Below are 19298 nucleotides of genomic sequence, written 5' to 3'. Positions count from 1 at the left end.
AGAGTGTAAAGAGAGTTTCTGAACCACACAACGCTGCAGAGAAGTTTCATAAACAAGTCTGCAGTCAAAGCGTCCACTTTGGCCAAGACCAAGTATGTGAGATACTGTATGTCAACGGACGCTATTAGAAAGACCACGTATCCATCTATATGCATCATAGTTATTTTTGCAATGACAACATTTAGAGAGGCTGCTTAATAAAGAGTTAATAAAGTAGCCTGGTTAGCCTGGCCTCACTGATATAACAGAGGTATATCATACAGATAAATGATAATTAGAATCCTCATCTAGTGCAGGAGTGTCTGGTTTGTGTGTCTAATAAAATTCGCTGTCACCGCTGCAGGCAACACATGCAAACAACAGCTCAAAAAGTCCTCCTTTAAAAATTGGATTCAGAGTTGGACAATGATCTGGGTTTCGTAGCATAATTCTTATCATAAAGCTCTGCAGTGAGCATGAGAAATAAATGGGCTGGCAGCCTCTGCTTTGTGCCACATTTGAACGTGCCCTCCGCTGTGACCCTGACAGATTAATTTCTGCTCCACACATGAGACAGAAAGAGGCAGGAAACAGCGCTCAGCACTGAGATATTTCATCATGTTCATGAAGAAATCTCTCTCCCTGGCTTCTCTGACATCCTTGCAACCAGAAGGGTTTCTGCCACCCCCACACCCACCATCACCCCCACGCCACTCCGCTGTTACTGCTGCTGAAGCAGAGGAAGTATCTGCCTCATAACTAGTTAGCATTTAGCAGTAAGGTTGCCTGCCTGCTGCAGTAAAGACTTCCAGACAGCAGCCTGGCTATAATTAAGAAACAGTAAAACACACACCTAGCGAGGGCTAAGGCTACCACTTGAGATCAAAGACCACTGGCGCGCAACGACAGGCTTTTTCATCAGCAACCACCGGGTTGGTGTGTGTTTGATCTTGAGCTATGCAGTCCTGCAGGCTTTGCATTTACGTTGCAAACAACAGTAAAGATCCAGAGTGTAGTGTATGATATTCATGGTATTCATAGCATAGCATGGTAATATAGTGAGCTAATGAATATATGATTTCTACAGATATGTCAGTGATTCTGAACAGCTCCTGGAGTACAGTTCTCTATTGATTAAGGCTTTTTAAAGCAATGAGAACTGATTCAACCAGTTTATCCCATAGCACAGCTGCCATTCAGTGTCTTGTCCAGCGCCACAGCCACTCAACATTTCATCTAGCACTAATCATGGCAGTTTACAGCAAATTAAGTCCTCTTGTGATGTTCAAAGAATAGAAAAATGATTGCAGTCATAGAGGAACATAAAAAAAGCACACACTAGCTCCTGACTACGTGCCAAAATAGTCCAAATGAATAGTGTTTGATATGTCACAACATTTGTATGATCAGATTGTAATGCTTTTTGTCAAACATCCTGAATCCTTATTGTACTGTGGTGCTGTCTAACACTAGCTTTTCACTGATTTTGCACACAAATAATATTTCTTTTAAGGCAGGTCTTTGATTATATCCAAATGTGTTTACTGTAAAAGGTCCTATTCTGATGTGAACAGCTCAGAAATAAATTTGAGCAGCAAAACATAACTACTTTTAAATTCCAATTTTATCCACAATGCGTATTTTTGACCATTAAAGCCCAAATAACCACTGATATTATGCTACACTCTGCTGTGATTTCATGAAGTGCTGTGCAGCAGTCTTCTGAAATCATCTCCCCACTGGGCAAAGCGACTGACCCTTGATAGCGGCTGGCGTCTTCAAAGTGACATCCTGCCACAACGCTATTTACAAAGCAAAACTCTCACATCCTGTGCGGCCTCTCTCAGGCTTGAATCTCCTGCAATGTTCAACTATAAATGTCTTAGGGAAGAAAGACTTGGAGAGAGTCTGAATCTGCCCAAGTGATGAACGGCTTCCTCGCGCTCCAATCAAAGGAAATGGCAGAATCCTGCAGTGCAAAAGACTGACTTAAAGGTCAAACTTCCATTATCTGTGTTCAGGACATCTGCTTGTCACTGTGTTATTTTTAGAGATTATCTTTAATGGAGATGCTGCAGTTGTTTACTGCAGGTATGATATTTTAAGCAGACGTCCATCAATGCAGCCAGAAAAGATGCTATTTACAACAAATGATGCTATGTTCATTTGTTGGAAAGAGGAAAAACATGTATCAACATTCCTACACTCATACTGTGTTCATCCATGACCCTGGCAGTCTTTATAAAAGTTGACTGAACGCATTGTTGCAGGTTTATTGTGCAATTATAACCCTGTCTTATAAAAATAATGTTCTTATGCAACTAAACTGCAAACACATGACCTTTAGATTTGGTGTCATAAGATAAATTGCTGCTGAATGTGAATATCCTGGCTTATTTACACAGAATTAGTTAAGAACATCCCTCACAGTCTGAAATGGGAGCTCCAAGAGCAAAAGAAAAAAAAAAGCTGAACATTACATGTGTCATGATGCAATATTTATTTCATATGAAGACTCTTTTGTGTTTCCTCTTAAAGTAATGTCAGCCTGAAACACAAAATGTCCTTATATTGCTTCTTATGTTTATTTTTCAAAATAATCAAGCAAAAGTCATTATGCACAAGAGAATCACATCTGTATCTGTATATTATATAAACAGATTGTTGGGGTTAAATGTAAAAGACAGCAACAAATCAGTCTCTGTGGTTTGATAAGAATTACAACAATCATGTTTTAAGTCATTAAGGAAGTGAACTTGTCAAGCTCTTCTTCCAGCTTATCAAGTGTGAAGCTTGTATGTTTTTGTGTTTTACTGCATTTCGTTTATTAAATATCTTTGTGATCTTTAAGATAACTCACTAGAAGGGTCAACTGCCTGTTTCACAAGATCCTTAAACACAGGAAAAGCCTCATTTACCATTTTCGTCACATCACGTTGGGACTGACGCCACTTTTTTTTTTTTGTTTGTTTCCCGCTTTAGTTTAAATTTGTTTTGACTCAACGAGCCTCACAAAAATGCTTTTAATAGATTTCCTGTGAGTTTTCAATAAGCAGTATTTTTGGTACCATTTTGTTGTTCCTGCATCTAATTTTGCAACCGAAGATGCATGTTACCTCTCTGTTTCCTAAATTAAGCACAGTACTTCCCATCATCATACGTCATAAACTCTAACAACTCCTTCTAATACTTCCTAATAAAGACAGACGTTTATGTAGTATAATTTAACTGCAGTTCCAAGTAGCTGCGGATGACAATTATTTTAATGCCTCATTTGTGTGTTTGATAGGTCTGTGTTTATTATGACTGACAGATCTTATCTGTATAAAACACTTCATATATGCTGTTATTTTATAACTTATCATCATTACTAGGAAGGTTTGTAGTTGCATAAAAGGTTTTACATTTCCTCTGTTGAGAAAAATAACTTTTTGGTTCCACTTACTGTAAGTTTCTAATCTCTCAGGGGGAAATCCTGAATGTTGTCATCATCTGGTTTTCCTGTCTGAGTAGATTTTCTGGGAAAGTCAGTCATTATTCATGAAATTCTTCCCACACCATCTCAAAATCAGAGCAATCTCACACCCTTTGCTTCAGCTCTTGTTGTTCAGCAACACTGTCAAAACCTCTCTCTACATGTGATGCCGTGTTCCACGTGCAATGTGGAGAGGATAAAGTGAACACCTGCTGAGACCCTTTGGTCGTTCTCTGAGAAAATGGCACTCTCATTCCCAATCATCATATCTATGTGTCAAATTTTAAGTGGTCCTGAAGGGGCTTGTACACTGATGCCTCTTGATACAGAGGCGGCACTTGATGTTGCAGCCATGTTTGCAGCCATGTTTGCATACAGATAAAAATATTTTAAAGTCTGTGGTGGGTTACTGTCCAACATGGTTCAAACTGCAGAATCATGAATGTCTGCAGACAATGTTATGTCAATCCAATTGGTAGATATAGAATATTTCACTGGATGTTGTTGCTGGTGGTACCACAATAAGACGAAGTATATACAGTATGTGATTCAGATTCATCCTCTGGAGACCATGAATATCTGGGAAAAATGTGATGTCAATCCATCAAACAGATAGTGAGATATTTGAATCTGGATTGAAACATCAGGTCTACGGACTATCTGACCGGGGAGCTCCTTCGACAACTACATACAACTACAAAAACCATTTGCACCACCAGTGGAAACAGTGAAGTGACAGAAGCTGGATGATGTTTATCTTTAGTCCTCTGTAGATATTATTTGTAAGCTTTGTGTTATCAGCAGACTGTCGTAAGATTAAAAATTCTTATTTTTCAAGAGTGTCCTGGATGCTCGAACTTCTGTAATATTTAATAAAACGGGTACTGAATCAACACCACTGAGAGAACCGGTTCTCATGGTGCTGAAGATGTAAGATCAAACAGACTTCATTTGGATACACTGCCCGCATATTCTAAATCCTAAGGGGTAACGTATCGCAATGGGAAAAAATCAAAACGTAATAAAGAGGAGGGATCGCAGTCCACTTCACCATAACTGCTGCATTGTGGGAACATATTGACTTAGAAACACCTTATTATTCTTTAAAGACATGAAGCTCAATCAATGATTCATCTCAATTCAGGTCAGTTCTGTCCGTAGGGGACATTAAAAAAAAGGGGGTCCATCCTCCAACAGTTCTAAGACCTACAAAAGGTTCCTCCAGTCCAAAAGCAGCTGTTGTCATTCCTACAGCCCCATTACTAGTGTGGGTAAAAGTGCATGCTGCAAAAGAGCCACGTGGTAACACTGGGTTATACATCATATTTGGGGATAAGTGTGTAATTCAGTGTGGAACAACTGTGCAGCTTCTTTTTTAATCACTGACGTCATGCACACGTCTGTGTTTGCATCACTCTGAAACCTTGACGAGCTGAGAGAAGTAAGTCTTCACTCAAGATGCCAGCAGACAGTGTCAGTGGAAATTATAGTATTATTCACCAAAACTGAGCAAAGCGTGCGGTAACTCTTTTTCCTGAATCTGTTTTGGGGAAAACAAACATGTTGCAGTTCAACAGAAAATCAGTGCAGCGGTAGAACACCTGTTTCTCCTTAGGGAATAAAGCACACTTAGGAAATATCTGCCTGCAGCTGCACAGAGAGTGCTTGTTAGCAGGAAAAATTAATTGTTGGTTCAGTCTCTTCAGCAGATAACACCAGCATTATCTCTTTAACATGTTGATTCTGAACTCCCTAAGCGTGGTTTACATTCTGTTGCTTTTAAAAATCGGTCACACTTTAGCGGAGAATATGATCTCTAGTCTTGGCTAAGTGAGTCTTTCCCCAAGGGCACAAATGTTTTGTTGGCCTACTATAGGAGATTTAGCCTCAGGTCATTTCCCAATTACTGCTCAAGTGTTTTATGAGGGGTGATGTGGAGGATGGGACCGCAGACATTTGTGCAGCACAAAAGGGAACTTGTGTTTTATGTTGGGAACAAGTTGGGGGTAAAATCCGCTGCATTTGTAGAAGCAATGGACGATCAGTCAGCCGTGACAAACCTCTGTACAAAAAGCTGTCCTCCTGCTCGCCTGAAGAATATCTCCAAGAACAATGTGCTGTAAAAATGCTGACTGCTGACGTAAAGGAAGGCTAAACTCAGGAGTTACGGACAACTAAAATCTCTTGGTGTCACTTGATAAGGTCATGGCACTTTTGTAACGACAATACAGCGTCTGAGGAGGTAGGGGTAAGGAATTTTATGGCTGAGGAGGACTTACCAGTCCGTCACAGTTGTTTATGGCAACCGAGGCCCCGGGGACGTCTGTGATGTCACCGATAAAGGTGCAGTCCGTCTTTAGCAGCTCACGGCGCAGTATCCTCTCCGTCCCGCTGGGTTCGGTCTGGTTGACGCCAACGCTGACATCATCACCTGTGCTGTTGCTGAAGTTCCCAAAACCCTGGACCTCATCGTGCCACTCCACCATCGCCCCCGGTGCCACCAGCCTGTTGTTCGGGTGCAGACGGAGGTGGAACTCCTTCCCGAAGGCGGTGATGTTGAAGAAAAGTTTTTCTTCAAGTTCCCCAGAAGCAAACACCTCCCTCTTCACACGCTGCTTGTGAGTGGCTGAGAGCAGGTGCGACAGGTAGTGTCCATGAGAGTCGGTGCTGAAGGGAGTAACCAGGCCGTATTCCTTCAGCCGGCTCCTGAGCTGTTCTGTAAAACAACACAGTAACGGTGAAACCAGCTTTTTTCCGTCATACTACACACATGACAACACACAATTTCAGACAGATTACAGTGCTCTGAACTCTACAAAACTATACATGTTGTGTTTAAGCCATTATTTTGAATGAGATCTTACCACACATGCAGTTAATCATTCTAAATTACATTAATTATAATAAAAATTAAAATAGACTCTATTGGCATGAAATTATTGCAACAGGTGCAGGTGAGAAGACAAAATCCCATGAACAGCCATAACTCTAATTTAAAGAAGGAAATCTGTGGACGTTGAAGACAATCTTAGCTAATAGGAAATTTCAGTTTCAGTTTGCTTTTCCAAGCTGGAAAAAAAAACATGAAACATGAATATGTGAACCTTGTAATTATCTTATAGGTTTAGACTAGAAGACATTCAAACAGGTGTCAAAGGTGAAACTGAAATGACATGTTTGAGGAAATAACAGGCTTTACAAAGTACAGTGTTGATGCTCTGGATACATGATGGAAAAACATGCATTTGGCAGGTTTGAGAGACGATGATGCAAGGTGAAAATCTGTGAAATCACCCTTTAAGTTGATCTAACAAACAACCAGCAACTACAAACGTTTCGTCATTAATCTGGAGTCATGTTTCTGTCCACCTGATCTTTCCTAAGTGGCAGTTTAATCTTTAACTTTAATCTAAGTGGGTTTTTTTAGAGCAATTTCATTCAAAGAATCAAAAAGAAGAAAAATGATGTTACAAGCACTAATAACGAACTAAAACAGTATTGTTACTAAACAATGAGTTAAAATTATTATTATACACCTCAGTAAAGGCGAGAGGAGCTGCAGACTGAGGTGACAATGCAACATCGTCACTTTGTTTTTGCATTGTTATTAAAAATATAGTATTTAAATCCTCTTTAAGGGTTACATGACATTACATGATGAAAACAGGTGATCGTAGACCCAACCACAAACCAGTGAGGAAACATACATAAATAAGAGTACGGTATTTTATTATTATTATTATTATACAAAATACTGATGTATAAATGCTTAGGTCAGTCTTAGCAAATCAATTAAATTGAATTTATGCTAATTTAAATCACATTTTTCTTGTCAAGGTAATATTAATTTTATTGAACATATGAAACCAGGCAACTGAAAGTCTGACATTTAAACACTTACTGTGTTTAAATTAATGAAGATTTAATGAATGAATGGAACAGAAAAAATTATAATTAAATCTTAATAATGGAGGAGTGCCTCCATCCTCTGTGGCTGTGTGCAAATGTAAATATTGGAAGTTGCGTTTTTAACTTTAAAGCTGTAGCTGTTCTTAGAAAAAGCTGAAGTGAAAGTCAAAGGATCTGTGTTGTTCAGTGAGTATAAACCAAACCGTACTTAAAACTCTAGCTGTTGGGTTATTCTAAAAGGTCATCTGCTCAGTGGACCACCAGAACACATTTCACCACCACACAGTGACTTAAAAATGCATTTCTCTCATTTTTGACTGAGGCATTCATCCAAGAGAAAAGTCAAGGCTGGAAAAGTTTATTCGGAACATTTCTAATTTGACTTCTGTTTTATTGAAAGTCACTCATTCAAACCACATATTCACAGCGCACCTTGTTTTATGGGGAATTAATTTATGAATAAGATATTTTTGAGGATCAAATGATTGTGGAGGCAGTCTAAAGATGACTGATGGATTCCAAGCAATCCTATGTAATTTGACAATTATTTCACCAATAGATGGCGCTGCAGATGTCAGTAGACATCATCCAGCTCGTATGATTTTCTGTCCATTATCATTATTCTTGTTGTTGCTTTTTGTCGTATATAAACATTAAGGTTTGAGGCAGACTGTGAAATGTTTGATAAATTGATTGCATGGATGATTAAAGGTTAATTGAATGGCCTGTAAGTAATTTTTGGTCCTTTACACCTTTGTCCTTAACAAAAGTCCACATCCCTGAGCCTCAGGTTATTACTAAAGCTGGATTAAAATTTGTATCTCTGCCTCTGCTCTGACAAGTTTCTCCATCTGTCTAATTATTGAACAATATTGCAGCTTTCTAAAGACGTTCTTGTTTGTTTGATTCTGAGGATCTGAAACCAAATCTTAGTTTAACATTGCTTTCAGCAATGTTTAATTAATAAATGGATTGTTTTTTTTCCCATAAAAGCAAAAAGAAGCACTTAGTGGGCACTAAATGCAAAGGAGGCAATGAAAATAATTGTGGTCACCTAAGCCATGCACTAAAAAAGAAGCTTCGAGCATCATCATTAACAAGCAAGAAATTACAGGACGAATCTGTATAACCTGAGTGGAGAAAATATAGAGGACACACACTGCCAACAGCAGGAAGGTTTGTATGAAATGATTTGAATCACAGGTTATGGCCTTCAAACACCTGAACGTGTCTATTTCAAGCAACATACTACTCACCTGTGTCGATTTCTGCATATGTTAACAGTGCCTCTATTGCATTAGCACTCAGGGGTGCTAATGCTAATGATATAGTAACAACAGTGGTGATCTCCTTCAGCAGGTAGGTAGTATGAACTCATTCACACTAATAAACTTCACCTGCAGAGAACAGTGTTTGGACACAAGCACAGCCCTTGTTCATTATTCCTTGTTGAACAGGGACAGCGATGATTCCCTAAACCGACCCACCTGGACAGCACTACCTGGAAAATTGCTATGCAGCCATGTTTCAAGGAAAACAAAGATGAAACTGATCTTCAATTCACGTTGGACAGTTTCCAAAAGATCTCCAATAGATCCTGGCAGCCGTAGCTGAGTTTTGAAATATAAATAGAAAAATAATCTGTCAAAACGCTGAAGTATTTGGTCCACGAGAGGCTTCAACTCCATCTGCACTCCCTGCCGTGTCAACCAAAAACACACCTGTACGCTGTAAATACACCTGTACACCTGAAACATCATGCTGACCTCGGGGATTTAGCACCGACAAAGACTCACTGTTGCATTACCTCAACCTTGACAACTTGTGAAGTGACCCGGCCAATCAGTGCATGAAGTGGGTGGAAGTTTCGAAGTTGAAATAAAAAAAAAAAAGGTAAACACAGCCCCTCAATTCTGAGGTCAGAAAGGTGTCGGGTCAGCTGCGTGTTAGAGACCATTTGACAACCTTATAAGCTGTGAGGTTGATGCTACAACTGCAAATGAGTGAGACATCACCTCAACTTCAACAAAACACAAAGATGACAGGTAGCAACAACACGCTGACAACAAGTGATGCAGAGGTCCACACCTGTCTACTTTCACATGGCGACACACACGTCAGGGGAATGAAGGTGATTATCTCTGCTATTAGACAATCTAACATGCACTTTGTGCAAAACATACTTCAAGAATATGACAAAAGTTGGAACTTAACCAGTGTTGCTTTACTTTGTGCTGTGTGTTAATACAGCTGTCAATGTGTCATCAGAAAAAAAGTGAATAACCTCTTACTAAATTCTGAAATCTGACTAAATGTGAGTCATGGAGAACAAGAGACTATCACACTATAGCTGCAGCTACACTGTCAGCTCTCATAACGAAGGATGTTCCTTGTCTGTGACCTGCGTACCGACCATGACGCAGCTGTCACAGTACGAGAGTTTTATTAACGTAGGAGCTGACAGAAAGTGGGAATAAAAGTCTTCTTCAGTTTGGTTTTTGAACTTGAAACTTTACATATATCTGGTTGACAGAGTTTTTGCGAAGTGTCCCACACCATTAGTGGCACAGGACGGACCACTGTGGGCAGCTTTCCAGCCTATTCATCATGTTCCATGACTGGCAGGTTCCACAGTTCAGCTTAGTGAACAGCAGCTGAAACCATTCTGAATGACAAATACAGACTACCGCCACCTGCTGGTATAGACAGTTATTATCTAGGGCCAAGATGGTCCCAGTTGAAGGCGACATGAGGCGGCAGTCGGTCTAGTCTCCTCTGGTTTTTTGATGTCTGTGTTGGGGCACAAACAGAGTGGGACACACTGCAAAACTAGAGTGACAAACACTCAGCGACGGTTCAAAGTAGGTTGAACACCGACCGTCTGCTTGGTGTGTTGCAGCCCTTAGTCTGGGTTCAGTCACAAACTACTACTGGAGTAGGGAACATAATCCAACCTCTATGTGATCCAACTACAAGACATACTCTGTACATTGATACTAAATGGCTCTGGTAGCCACACTGTTATGTGAATGAATACAACCAAAAAGAAATGCCTGCAGGTAGCAGCAGAACAAAAGATGTTCTAACCTGTAGCTGTGCTGCCGTTTTGATATTTAAACCTTCTTCAGGACTGACTGACCGACCCAAAGAAGAAAATGAAACGGGTTTTACCAACAGATTCACTGATCCTGACCACAGGAAATGAACTGATATTTGGAAACCATCTTAAAACCACTCTTATGTATCCTTAAAGGACAAATGAGTGGTTCTTCCATTGACTTTAACATGTAGAAGAAATAAATACTAACTTGACAATTTAAGAGAAACTCCACTAAATGGGTGAAATAACGGCTGATAATGGTCAAGTGGAGCAACCAGTGGTAAAATGTCGGCAACGGGTGACCACAAATTCACAACCACAGCCCCACGATGCTTGACTGCCAACTGTCATCTTGCTGTGTGGGGGCCCTCGAGGTGTTCAGTAGATAATGGCTGGTGTAAAAGGATCCTACGTGGACACTGTTGCAGCTCACTTGTTTCTTAACCCCAGAATGGATAACAGATGTGCAGGATTTAGAAGTGGAATTTTCTTTCCTGTATAACAAAGCCCTTGAAGCAGTTCACTCATGTAATATAAGTGTGTGTGTGTGTGTGTGTGTGTGTAGTAGTAGTAGGGGAATGGTGGGGCGGTAGAGGAGGGTGTACTACAGAGCTCCTCACACACAAACTCCCCTCCCACTTTGATCCCAGTGCACCAAGTTGTCCTCCTGAGTTTCTTCACTGGTCAGGAGGAAAACCTCTGCTGCTTTCTCACATCTTAGATCTAATTATTAACAAGAAGAACAAATAATAAACAGGACCTTACCTTCTCTGTCTACTTCGCCAGCCTGTAGGAGGAACAAAACACAGCCTGTTAAATGGTGTCAAAGGCAGCAAAAGGAAATCATGATGTGAGAGTTTGAGATGTCCAGCATTAAAAAAAAATAAAAAAAACCAAACACACAGCAGCCTACCGCCCTGCAGGCTGAGCTGCGTGTACAAGTTTAACCCAAATAAAAGCCTCTATTTAGCGTGGGTTTTGTAACAGGCTCCATTCATGCGTCTGCGGTGTCAACATGTAGTTCACAGAAGAAGCCGTGCGCGTAATTACGCCGCAAAATAGGAAACAGTTTGGCAAAGTGAAAACCTGTTGCTGAGTCGAACAGTGTGGATTTCTTTTAATATTAAGGTGGAGCAAGTAGAAATAAAACGCTAAGAGTGGAAAAAGAGGCAGCTGTGAAGCCATGGAGACACTTACCTTATCGGCTGAAGTCAATACAAATCCTACAAGCAGTAACGCTAGTGACAGGAGAGCCATCACGAGTGTTCAGATGATAAAGACAAACTTTATCCCAACGTCAAATTAAAGTAAGCAGGAAGAAAAAGTCATTCAGGACTTATCAGAGTGGATGTGCGCACTGTGTCTCTGTTGGAGAAACGATCCAATAGTTTCATTAAAGCAGCAGTGAAGCGAGTTGCGACACTTTCAGTCTGTGTTTCTCTTTCTTTCTTTTTCTTTTTTCTTTTTTGTTTCTGTTGACTAAGTTTCTAGAAAGTTTTAAGGGGGAATTTTTAGTAGCACATCCCTCTGCCGCCGCGGGCCGGACAGAGCTGCAGTGTGACGCTCTCACAACCTGGCACTTGGCTCCTCGGACTAATAAAGGGCAAGACCAGCCCTGCGTGACGTCACACGGCCCCCTTTTCCTGCAGCCTGAACACATGGTGGGACAGAGGAGGAGGAGGAGGAGGAGGAGGAGGAGGAAGAGCCTCATCCCAAGACGGGACAGGATCAGCTCATGAGACAGACACAGCATCTGCAGCTACTAGTATCTGTCTTTAAAACCATGTTTCATCATTTTCTGCATCTTTTTTTGACCATTTTGTTACTTTAATCTGTATTTGTGCAACTTTTGCATCGTTTTATTTCTATAGTTCTTTATTTCCTGTCACCCTTTGATCTCTTGTCTATTTATTGTCATTTTCTTTAACTTTCTATCAATATCCGGTCATTTTTACCTCTTGTGTCCCCGGTCCTGTTCACACAGGCTGTTGAACATTACTGATGATGAAGTATTTTCTGTAAACAGACACATATTCCTAGAGTCGGGTTTCAGATTTGGAACCAACAACAAGTTTATATTCTGTTTTCTTAGGAACGCCTAGCTCTAACTAGGTGAACAAATGTTCAGTTATGGTTCAAACTGGCTTAAATAGGTGTTCATTCAAAGTGTAGTGTATAATATAGATCAACAACAACACAAGGTGAATGCTCAACGCCGAGCTTAGAACTGAATTAACACTCATCATCAGTACTAATCACACAGTCAGCAGTTTCATCAGCTCCTGTTGGCAAGATACTGAACCCAAATTGCCCTAGTATCTTGCATGGCAGCTACACAGTCCTCCGTTTGTCATGAATTTCCTTATAGAAAAAGAAATGACATGATTTTAATGCAGGAATGCCCCTTTAAGTTACATAAGTTCCAGCTAGGTTGTTCCTAATAAAATGACAATTGAGTAAGCTCTGAGATCACTCTCACCTTAAACTGAGCTCATGCTGGAGCGGCTAACTTGTTTATTTAGTCATTTTCATTATTCTCATCAGCAGCAGTGGAAAATAGCTCATTTAATTAGTCACTTAGTTAATATAGTTGCTTTTAGTGTTATGATTAGTTTCGGTTTTTACATACAGGCCGCTGCAGCATCTTGATGATCTTAGACTGTGTCTCAGTGTCTCCATGACACTGAGATCATGACATTGTGGAGCACATCTGAGTGTAGTTAATGACTCAGCGTGCTGGCACACTGCAGAATGTATTCAGGATCGAGCAAACGCCTCCCTCGTGATGCTAAGTGATGGATAAGAATCTGAACATCTGAAGTGCCTGTATCTCTCTATATTCACATTTATTTTCTCAGCTCGCACACATACATGTGCTCAGAGATGGTGCAGAGGAGGTAGACTTCATTTTTAATGTCCGACTGTTTACTTGTGTCGACTGTCAAGTGTGTAAAGGATTACTTTTATTTTATTAATATAATCTTGTGTCCCCGGGTGATGTGGAAACCACAGCTCATGCTCATCCTACTGTGACTAGAGCCACTGTAATAACTATTGTGCCTACTGTTCCTCATGTGAACACATGGTGGGACAGGAGAACAAGGAGAGGCACCTGACTGCTACAGCCAAGACAGAGGGACACAGAAGAGGAACGAATTACAATAGGAAAAATATGCAATACAGAGTTTTTAACAGTCACTAAAATAATAGTATTGTATTTTCTCTTCAGCTACATTTCTCCTGTATCTCTCATGGTCCTATAATATTCCCACAACTGAATATATCTTTTCATAAACCATTTATGAGAGCAGCACAGTTCTTTCCTCAGCTGAGTGAAAAGCACCAACGGGTGAGAGCAGCATGGAAGATCAGGCTAGGAGGCGTTATATCATTTTCTACAATATGAACTGTAGTGTGCCTCATTACTGGCTGCACATCATTTATACCTTTAGGTTTCTGCCAGAGGGTTCTCTCTGTGTTAGAAATGCAGTGACTTCATATTTAAGAGGGGACCGGGGGGGGCGTCTGAATTAGCATTACATTAGCATATATGTTTCCATTGCATGTTGACTACGGTGTTCCACAGGGTTCTGTGCTTAGGCAGATTCTTTTTACTCTAGATATGTCCCTCTTAAGCGATATTATTAGGAAACACAAAACACAAACATTCCTTCACTATACAGATGATACCCTGCTATATTTATCTATGAAACCAGAAGAAACTCATCAATTAATTAAACTTCAAGCATGCTTAAAAAAGTCTGGATGTTCTCCAATTTCCTTCTACTAAATTAGACAAGATATAGGTTGTTTTGTTTGGTCCTAAAAATCTCAGAGACATTATGTTTTATCACATTCTTACCCTAGATGACTTGGTATTGACCTCAAGTAACACTGTGAGAAATCGCAGAGTTATCTTTGATTGACCAGGATATCTCCTTCACTTTATAAAAGAAACCTCTACAACTGCTTTCTTCCACCTGAGGAATATTGTTAAAATTAGGAGCATCCTATCCCAAAGTGATGCTGAAAAACTAGCCCATGCATTTGTCACTTCCAGATTGGACTCAAAACTCCATCTTATCTTAAAGAACTTCATAGTTCCATATCTTCCAAGCAGAACTCTCCGTTCTCAGGCTGCAGGTTTACTTGTGGTTCCTAGAGTTTCCAAATGTAGAATGGGAGGCAGAGCCTTTAGCTACCAAGCCCCTCTCCTGTGGAACCAGCTCCCAGTTCAGGTTCGGGAGGCAGACACCCTCTCTACATTTAAGACCAGACTTCAAACTTTCCTTTTTAACAAAGCTTATCGTCAGAGATTGGTCATGGACTCTGAACCATCTCTTAGTTATGCTGATATAGCTTAGTCTGCTGGGGGAACTCCTCTGATAAACTGAGCTCCTCTCCTCTCTCCTCTATTCATTCAAATGCCACCATTACATGTCAGTAACTTTGTCTTTTCTCTCTCACACAGTTGTGCTTCCTCTTTAAAGAGAGTTTTTCCTCTCTCCTAGTGCTGCTCAAGTGGGGTTGTTGGGTTTTCTATATATTTTGTTCTGTACAGTTATATTTTGTACCGTCTTAAACACTGTAAAGTGCCTTGAGTTGACTTCTGTTGTGATTTGACACTATACAAATAAAATTGAACTGAATTCAACAAATATGCAAATGGTTTGCACTTTCTGAATGACAGCAACATTTATAAATATTACAGATGGCTTCACATTAGGATACATAATGTGCTATTAGCACCTCCAACCTGCAAACTGGAGTTAAAATGGCAGCAGGAAGCTGTAGAGGCATCAGGCTGGAGTTCCCAGCAGCAGGTGCCAACTCAGAGGAAGAATTCACATCATTTGCTGAAATGAATGTGCTCGTGTAGGAATTTAAAGGTCCTGCATTAAAGTCCTAAAAGTCCTAAAGGTCTGTTATTAACAATGACTCAATGTTTAATTGACATTTAACTTGATCAAAGTGGAGCCAGTTTTAAACACAGTCAGGTGACTTTGTCCAACATTAAAACCTGACATTGAACCCATCATTAAAAGTATCTGTCCTGTCCGGCAGTATCCACTTGTAGTGGCTTTACCATTATGGCCTTTATAGTTCAAGTTCTGGTTTAATACAGGAGTGTATGGACTTAATTTCCAACAGAGTTACAAGATAAAACTCACTGAGGAAAATCTATTGAACCAAATTCATCAAACACTATTAAGTTGAACCAGATCATACAAATAAATTTACTTTTCAAGTGCAAAAAAACCTTTGAACCATTTCTGCTGTTGGAGCCATTTTGTACCAGAATTACAAGGACAAAAACAACATGTAAGACTGCCCAACTTTCAGAGACCTTGTTAAATGAACAGTGTTTGAGGGCAGAGACTGAATTCGGGACTAATCTTCATTGTGGTTCTCACCATCTCCATTTCCATAAAAACAAAAAAATGTGATTTGAAAATGTTTAAATTTAATCAAATCATGAACTCCCAGTAAATAAAATTAAATGTACATACATATACATATATAGTATATACAGGTCATAAAGAGTTATGGGGAAGTGGAAGAATATCTTTGTTTCTGTACAGCGCCCATCTGTCACTGGAGTCCAGGTGGGATGTTGTACCCAATAGAAATTACTCAGATAGCCAGGTAACTTAGCATGCAACAACATCTGTGAATATTTGTTAATAAATAATAATGACCATCATTTATAACAGTTTGACACAAGTTTAGTTTGACAAATTCAGACTTAAAGCTGACCCAGTGCCCCCACAATAGGGTGAAAGAGTTATGACCCGCAGCGAGTAATGTACAAAAATACTTCATATTCTTGTGTCTGTAACATTATCAGGGTGTTTTGGCTTTTGACCTTTCTCTTGGTTGCTTCAGCTGATGCTCATTTAACTGTTGAGACCTGGTATTAGCTCACACTGCTGCAGCAGATTTTACTGTTCAGAGTCTGCTGAATGAAGACCCTTCGAATGAAATGTATTTGATTTAATAACACAAAAAGGTAGATTTGACTGTTGTTCATATACTGTACATTTAAATTTTCAAATCATTAAACATTTTCAGAATTTGTTTGCAGTTTAGATACTGTGCACACAGTTGGAGTTATAACATGTTTTATAATATAATGATTGCAAAACACAGTGTATAAAGTATGAACAGGATATCCAGGACTGGAGTCTAGGGACTTAACTTTAGGCTGTGTAGGATGCATCAAATCATAAAATATATTGTTTGTGATTTGTCAGATTGTACAAAGATATTTTTTAAGTTGTGTCATATTGTGTTGTGAATGGTTGGTGAATCACTGCATGACAACATAGCTGAGGCACGTCATCTGTCTGCACCACTGACATGTTTTGAACAAAGTGAAACCAAACAAAAACAAGCTTTGTCCATTTCTACCTATCTCTGAGCAGCACCTTCCTCCCCGAGTGCCCGAATCCAGGTCTACTGCACCACACAGCAAAAAGGTCCCACGATGGTGGCTCAAGATGCCAGAAACAAACACTTTCTTTCTTTCTTATACAACATTTCTATTTATAGCACTTTGCTTTGAAAGTATTCATGCCAACTTACCTTCTGGATGCTTTATATCGCACTTGTTAGCTACTTTGGATAAAAAACATCATGGTCATATTAGCTTATTCATATTTACATGTAACCACTTAGCTTTGGCACACATTTTTTAAACATTCAAGTTGTACAGTAGTTCCTTTAACACCGTTTCATGATGTATTCCTAAACATCGGTTTGCAGATGTGGGTCATAGCAACGGCCACACTGGAGAGAAGAATTTCAATGCAGGACGTCTCTGGTATCCAAAAGCAATCTAGGACGTCCTGCTGTGGCGTGATACCCAAAGATCATGTTTCTCTCACGATTGTCAAGTTTTGTCTGGAACAGGCTGCAGTCACATCATGGAAAGCTGCGTTTAAGAAACAGAAATGAGGAGCTCGGTCTAGTTGGATAAGACACGTGAAAGCAAAACCCTTCATTTTTTAGTTTTTAAAAATCACACAACCCTAACACAGCAGGCCTCGACTGTCAGTATGTTTAGAAAGACTTGTGACTTGGATAGGATTTGAGACTCAAAGACATGTCTGCAAGCATCATTTCAATATAATTATTCATACTATACTAGTGTTCAGACAAGTTTTACATTGAAATATAATGAGATTTAAACACCCCGGCCAGGTTTCTTACTAGGCTGTGAGTCTTTTTGTACGTTCTTGTTCTTAGGCCTCACGCTCACATGTTCCCTGCAAACAAAGCAAAACAAGAAAAATGCAACAAATTCCTTACCAAGTTTGGAGTTTTCCCACTGTGGTTTGTACCTAGAGGATGAACTGTCAGATTGATTGAGCCCTGAGCCACAGTTTGAGTCTGCGCTTTGACACGCACATGGAAGACACATGATCATATATCAGTGCTTTCACTGGGCTGTTAGAGGTCTATGTCAAGACGGTCTGTTCTATGTGGTTCCACTATTTTTTCCTCCCCCGTCTCGATGTCTGCACTGTGATGACATGAAGCCGCCTTCTCGTTCTGCTGCAGTATTCTTTAAATGACCTGATAAGAAAGATGAAGAGCTTGTTGTTGTTGTTGTTTGCTCACGTGCCGCTCAGTCGGACTGTAGACGTGCTGCCTGCAGACGAGAAGGCACATCTGCACACCTCATGCCATGCGAGAGGAACAAACTGACAGGCAGAGAAGATTGAGAGAAACTGAGGTAGGGAAATACATGAGGGGCCAGGAGGTGTGTGCTAAAGAAGGGACTAGTTTTTTTTTTTTTTTTTTTTTTAAAGGAGTCAAGTTTTCCTGGTTTGTTGGTCTATCAACATCCTGTTCATCCTTGACCTGCTGCAGAGACACAGAACCTCTTACTTCCTTCATCTGGCCTCAGAGTCCAACATCTGGTCTTCCTTGCAACCACAGATCCAGACAAATAAGTTGCTGTTACAACTGACAGTGAATCACACGCAGCAAATTAAAAGCAGGCCTGTGCTGTGAAGTTGAATTTCTGTGCAGAAAGACTTTTACGGGAATGATTTTAGAGGATTTTATAGTTTCTTTTTTATTTGTGACGGTATTTTGAAGGGTGACACTTGAGAGAACAGATGTTTTCTGCTGACACAGGTGTGGTGACAACTCCTCTTTTGCATGTTGTCTGTAAGTGAAGCAAAATTTCCTCTTCTACGATCCTCTGAGTGGGACACAAAGTTATTGCTGCATTGTTTCACTGTAAAAAAAACTACATCAGTGTTATTTTTTTTAGGGGCATGGTTGGATCTGACTGGATTTATACTGCTGTCCTGTACTTGATACTTCTATTTTACAGCATCGCAGAGGCCAAGTGAACAATACTGTAAAAAATATTCAACCCCCTCCTTTCTTCTTTTAGTGTATCATCAGAAACTACAATAAAATAGAACAGTTTTAAATGCAGTTTTACTATCTGAAGCAAAAAGATCAACGAAAGCTGTAGGAAAAGTTTCACCCTCTTCGTTACTGCATAAAAATAAAAACTATCAAACTGCATTGGTCTGAGAGGGTTAGAAAGCTGATTCTAAGGATCCGGGACTCCACAGATCCACATAGAAAAGACTTGGTTCTTTGATTTCTAGTGAGAATTCTGGCTTTTTGTTATGCACATCAGACTTTGCAGGTATAATGGGTAAAACCCTGCGTCTGCTCCCTCTCCTGTGAGTAATGGGGTTCAACAAAGTTGCCTTTTATCTCCTTTTCCTTTTAATCTTTATACGGACGATTTGTCAGCGCAGCTAATGGATGTGGTACTGGGTGAATATTCGGTAACGCTTATTAAGG

General features: G+C 40.0%; 1 protein-coding gene across 3 annotated transcripts in view; it reads right to left on the bottom strand.

Annotated features, from left to right (window-relative positions):
- The window catches only part of adamts3 (ADAM metallopeptidase with thrombospondin type 1 motif, 3), a 100537-nt gene extending 88526 nt beyond the window's left edge, over positions 1-12011 (bottom strand). For all 3 annotated transcript variants that reach the window (XM_026343581.1, XM_026343582.1, XM_026343583.1), the window contains exons 1-3: positions 11661-12011; positions 11229-11250; positions 5734-6170 (exon numbers count right to left, since the gene is read on the bottom strand). In XM_026343581.1, coding sequence (XP_026199366.1) covers positions 5734-6170; positions 11229-11250; positions 11661-11720 — 519 coding nt within the window. In that variant the 5' untranslated portion in view covers positions 11721-12011. The remainder of the gene's footprint in view (positions 1-5733; positions 6171-11228; positions 11251-11660) is intronic.
- Between the last annotated feature and the right edge of the window lie 7287 nt (positions 12012-19298).

Source organism: Anabas testudineus, chromosome 9 (assembly GCF_900324465.2).
Source record: "Anabas testudineus chromosome 9, fAnaTes1.2, whole genome shotgun sequence".
Taxonomy (NCBI): domain Eukaryota; kingdom Metazoa; phylum Chordata; class Actinopteri; order Anabantiformes; family Anabantidae; genus Anabas; species Anabas testudineus.
The sequence above is the reverse complement of the archived record's forward strand: the minus strand, read 5'-3'. Positions and strand labels throughout refer to the sequence as shown.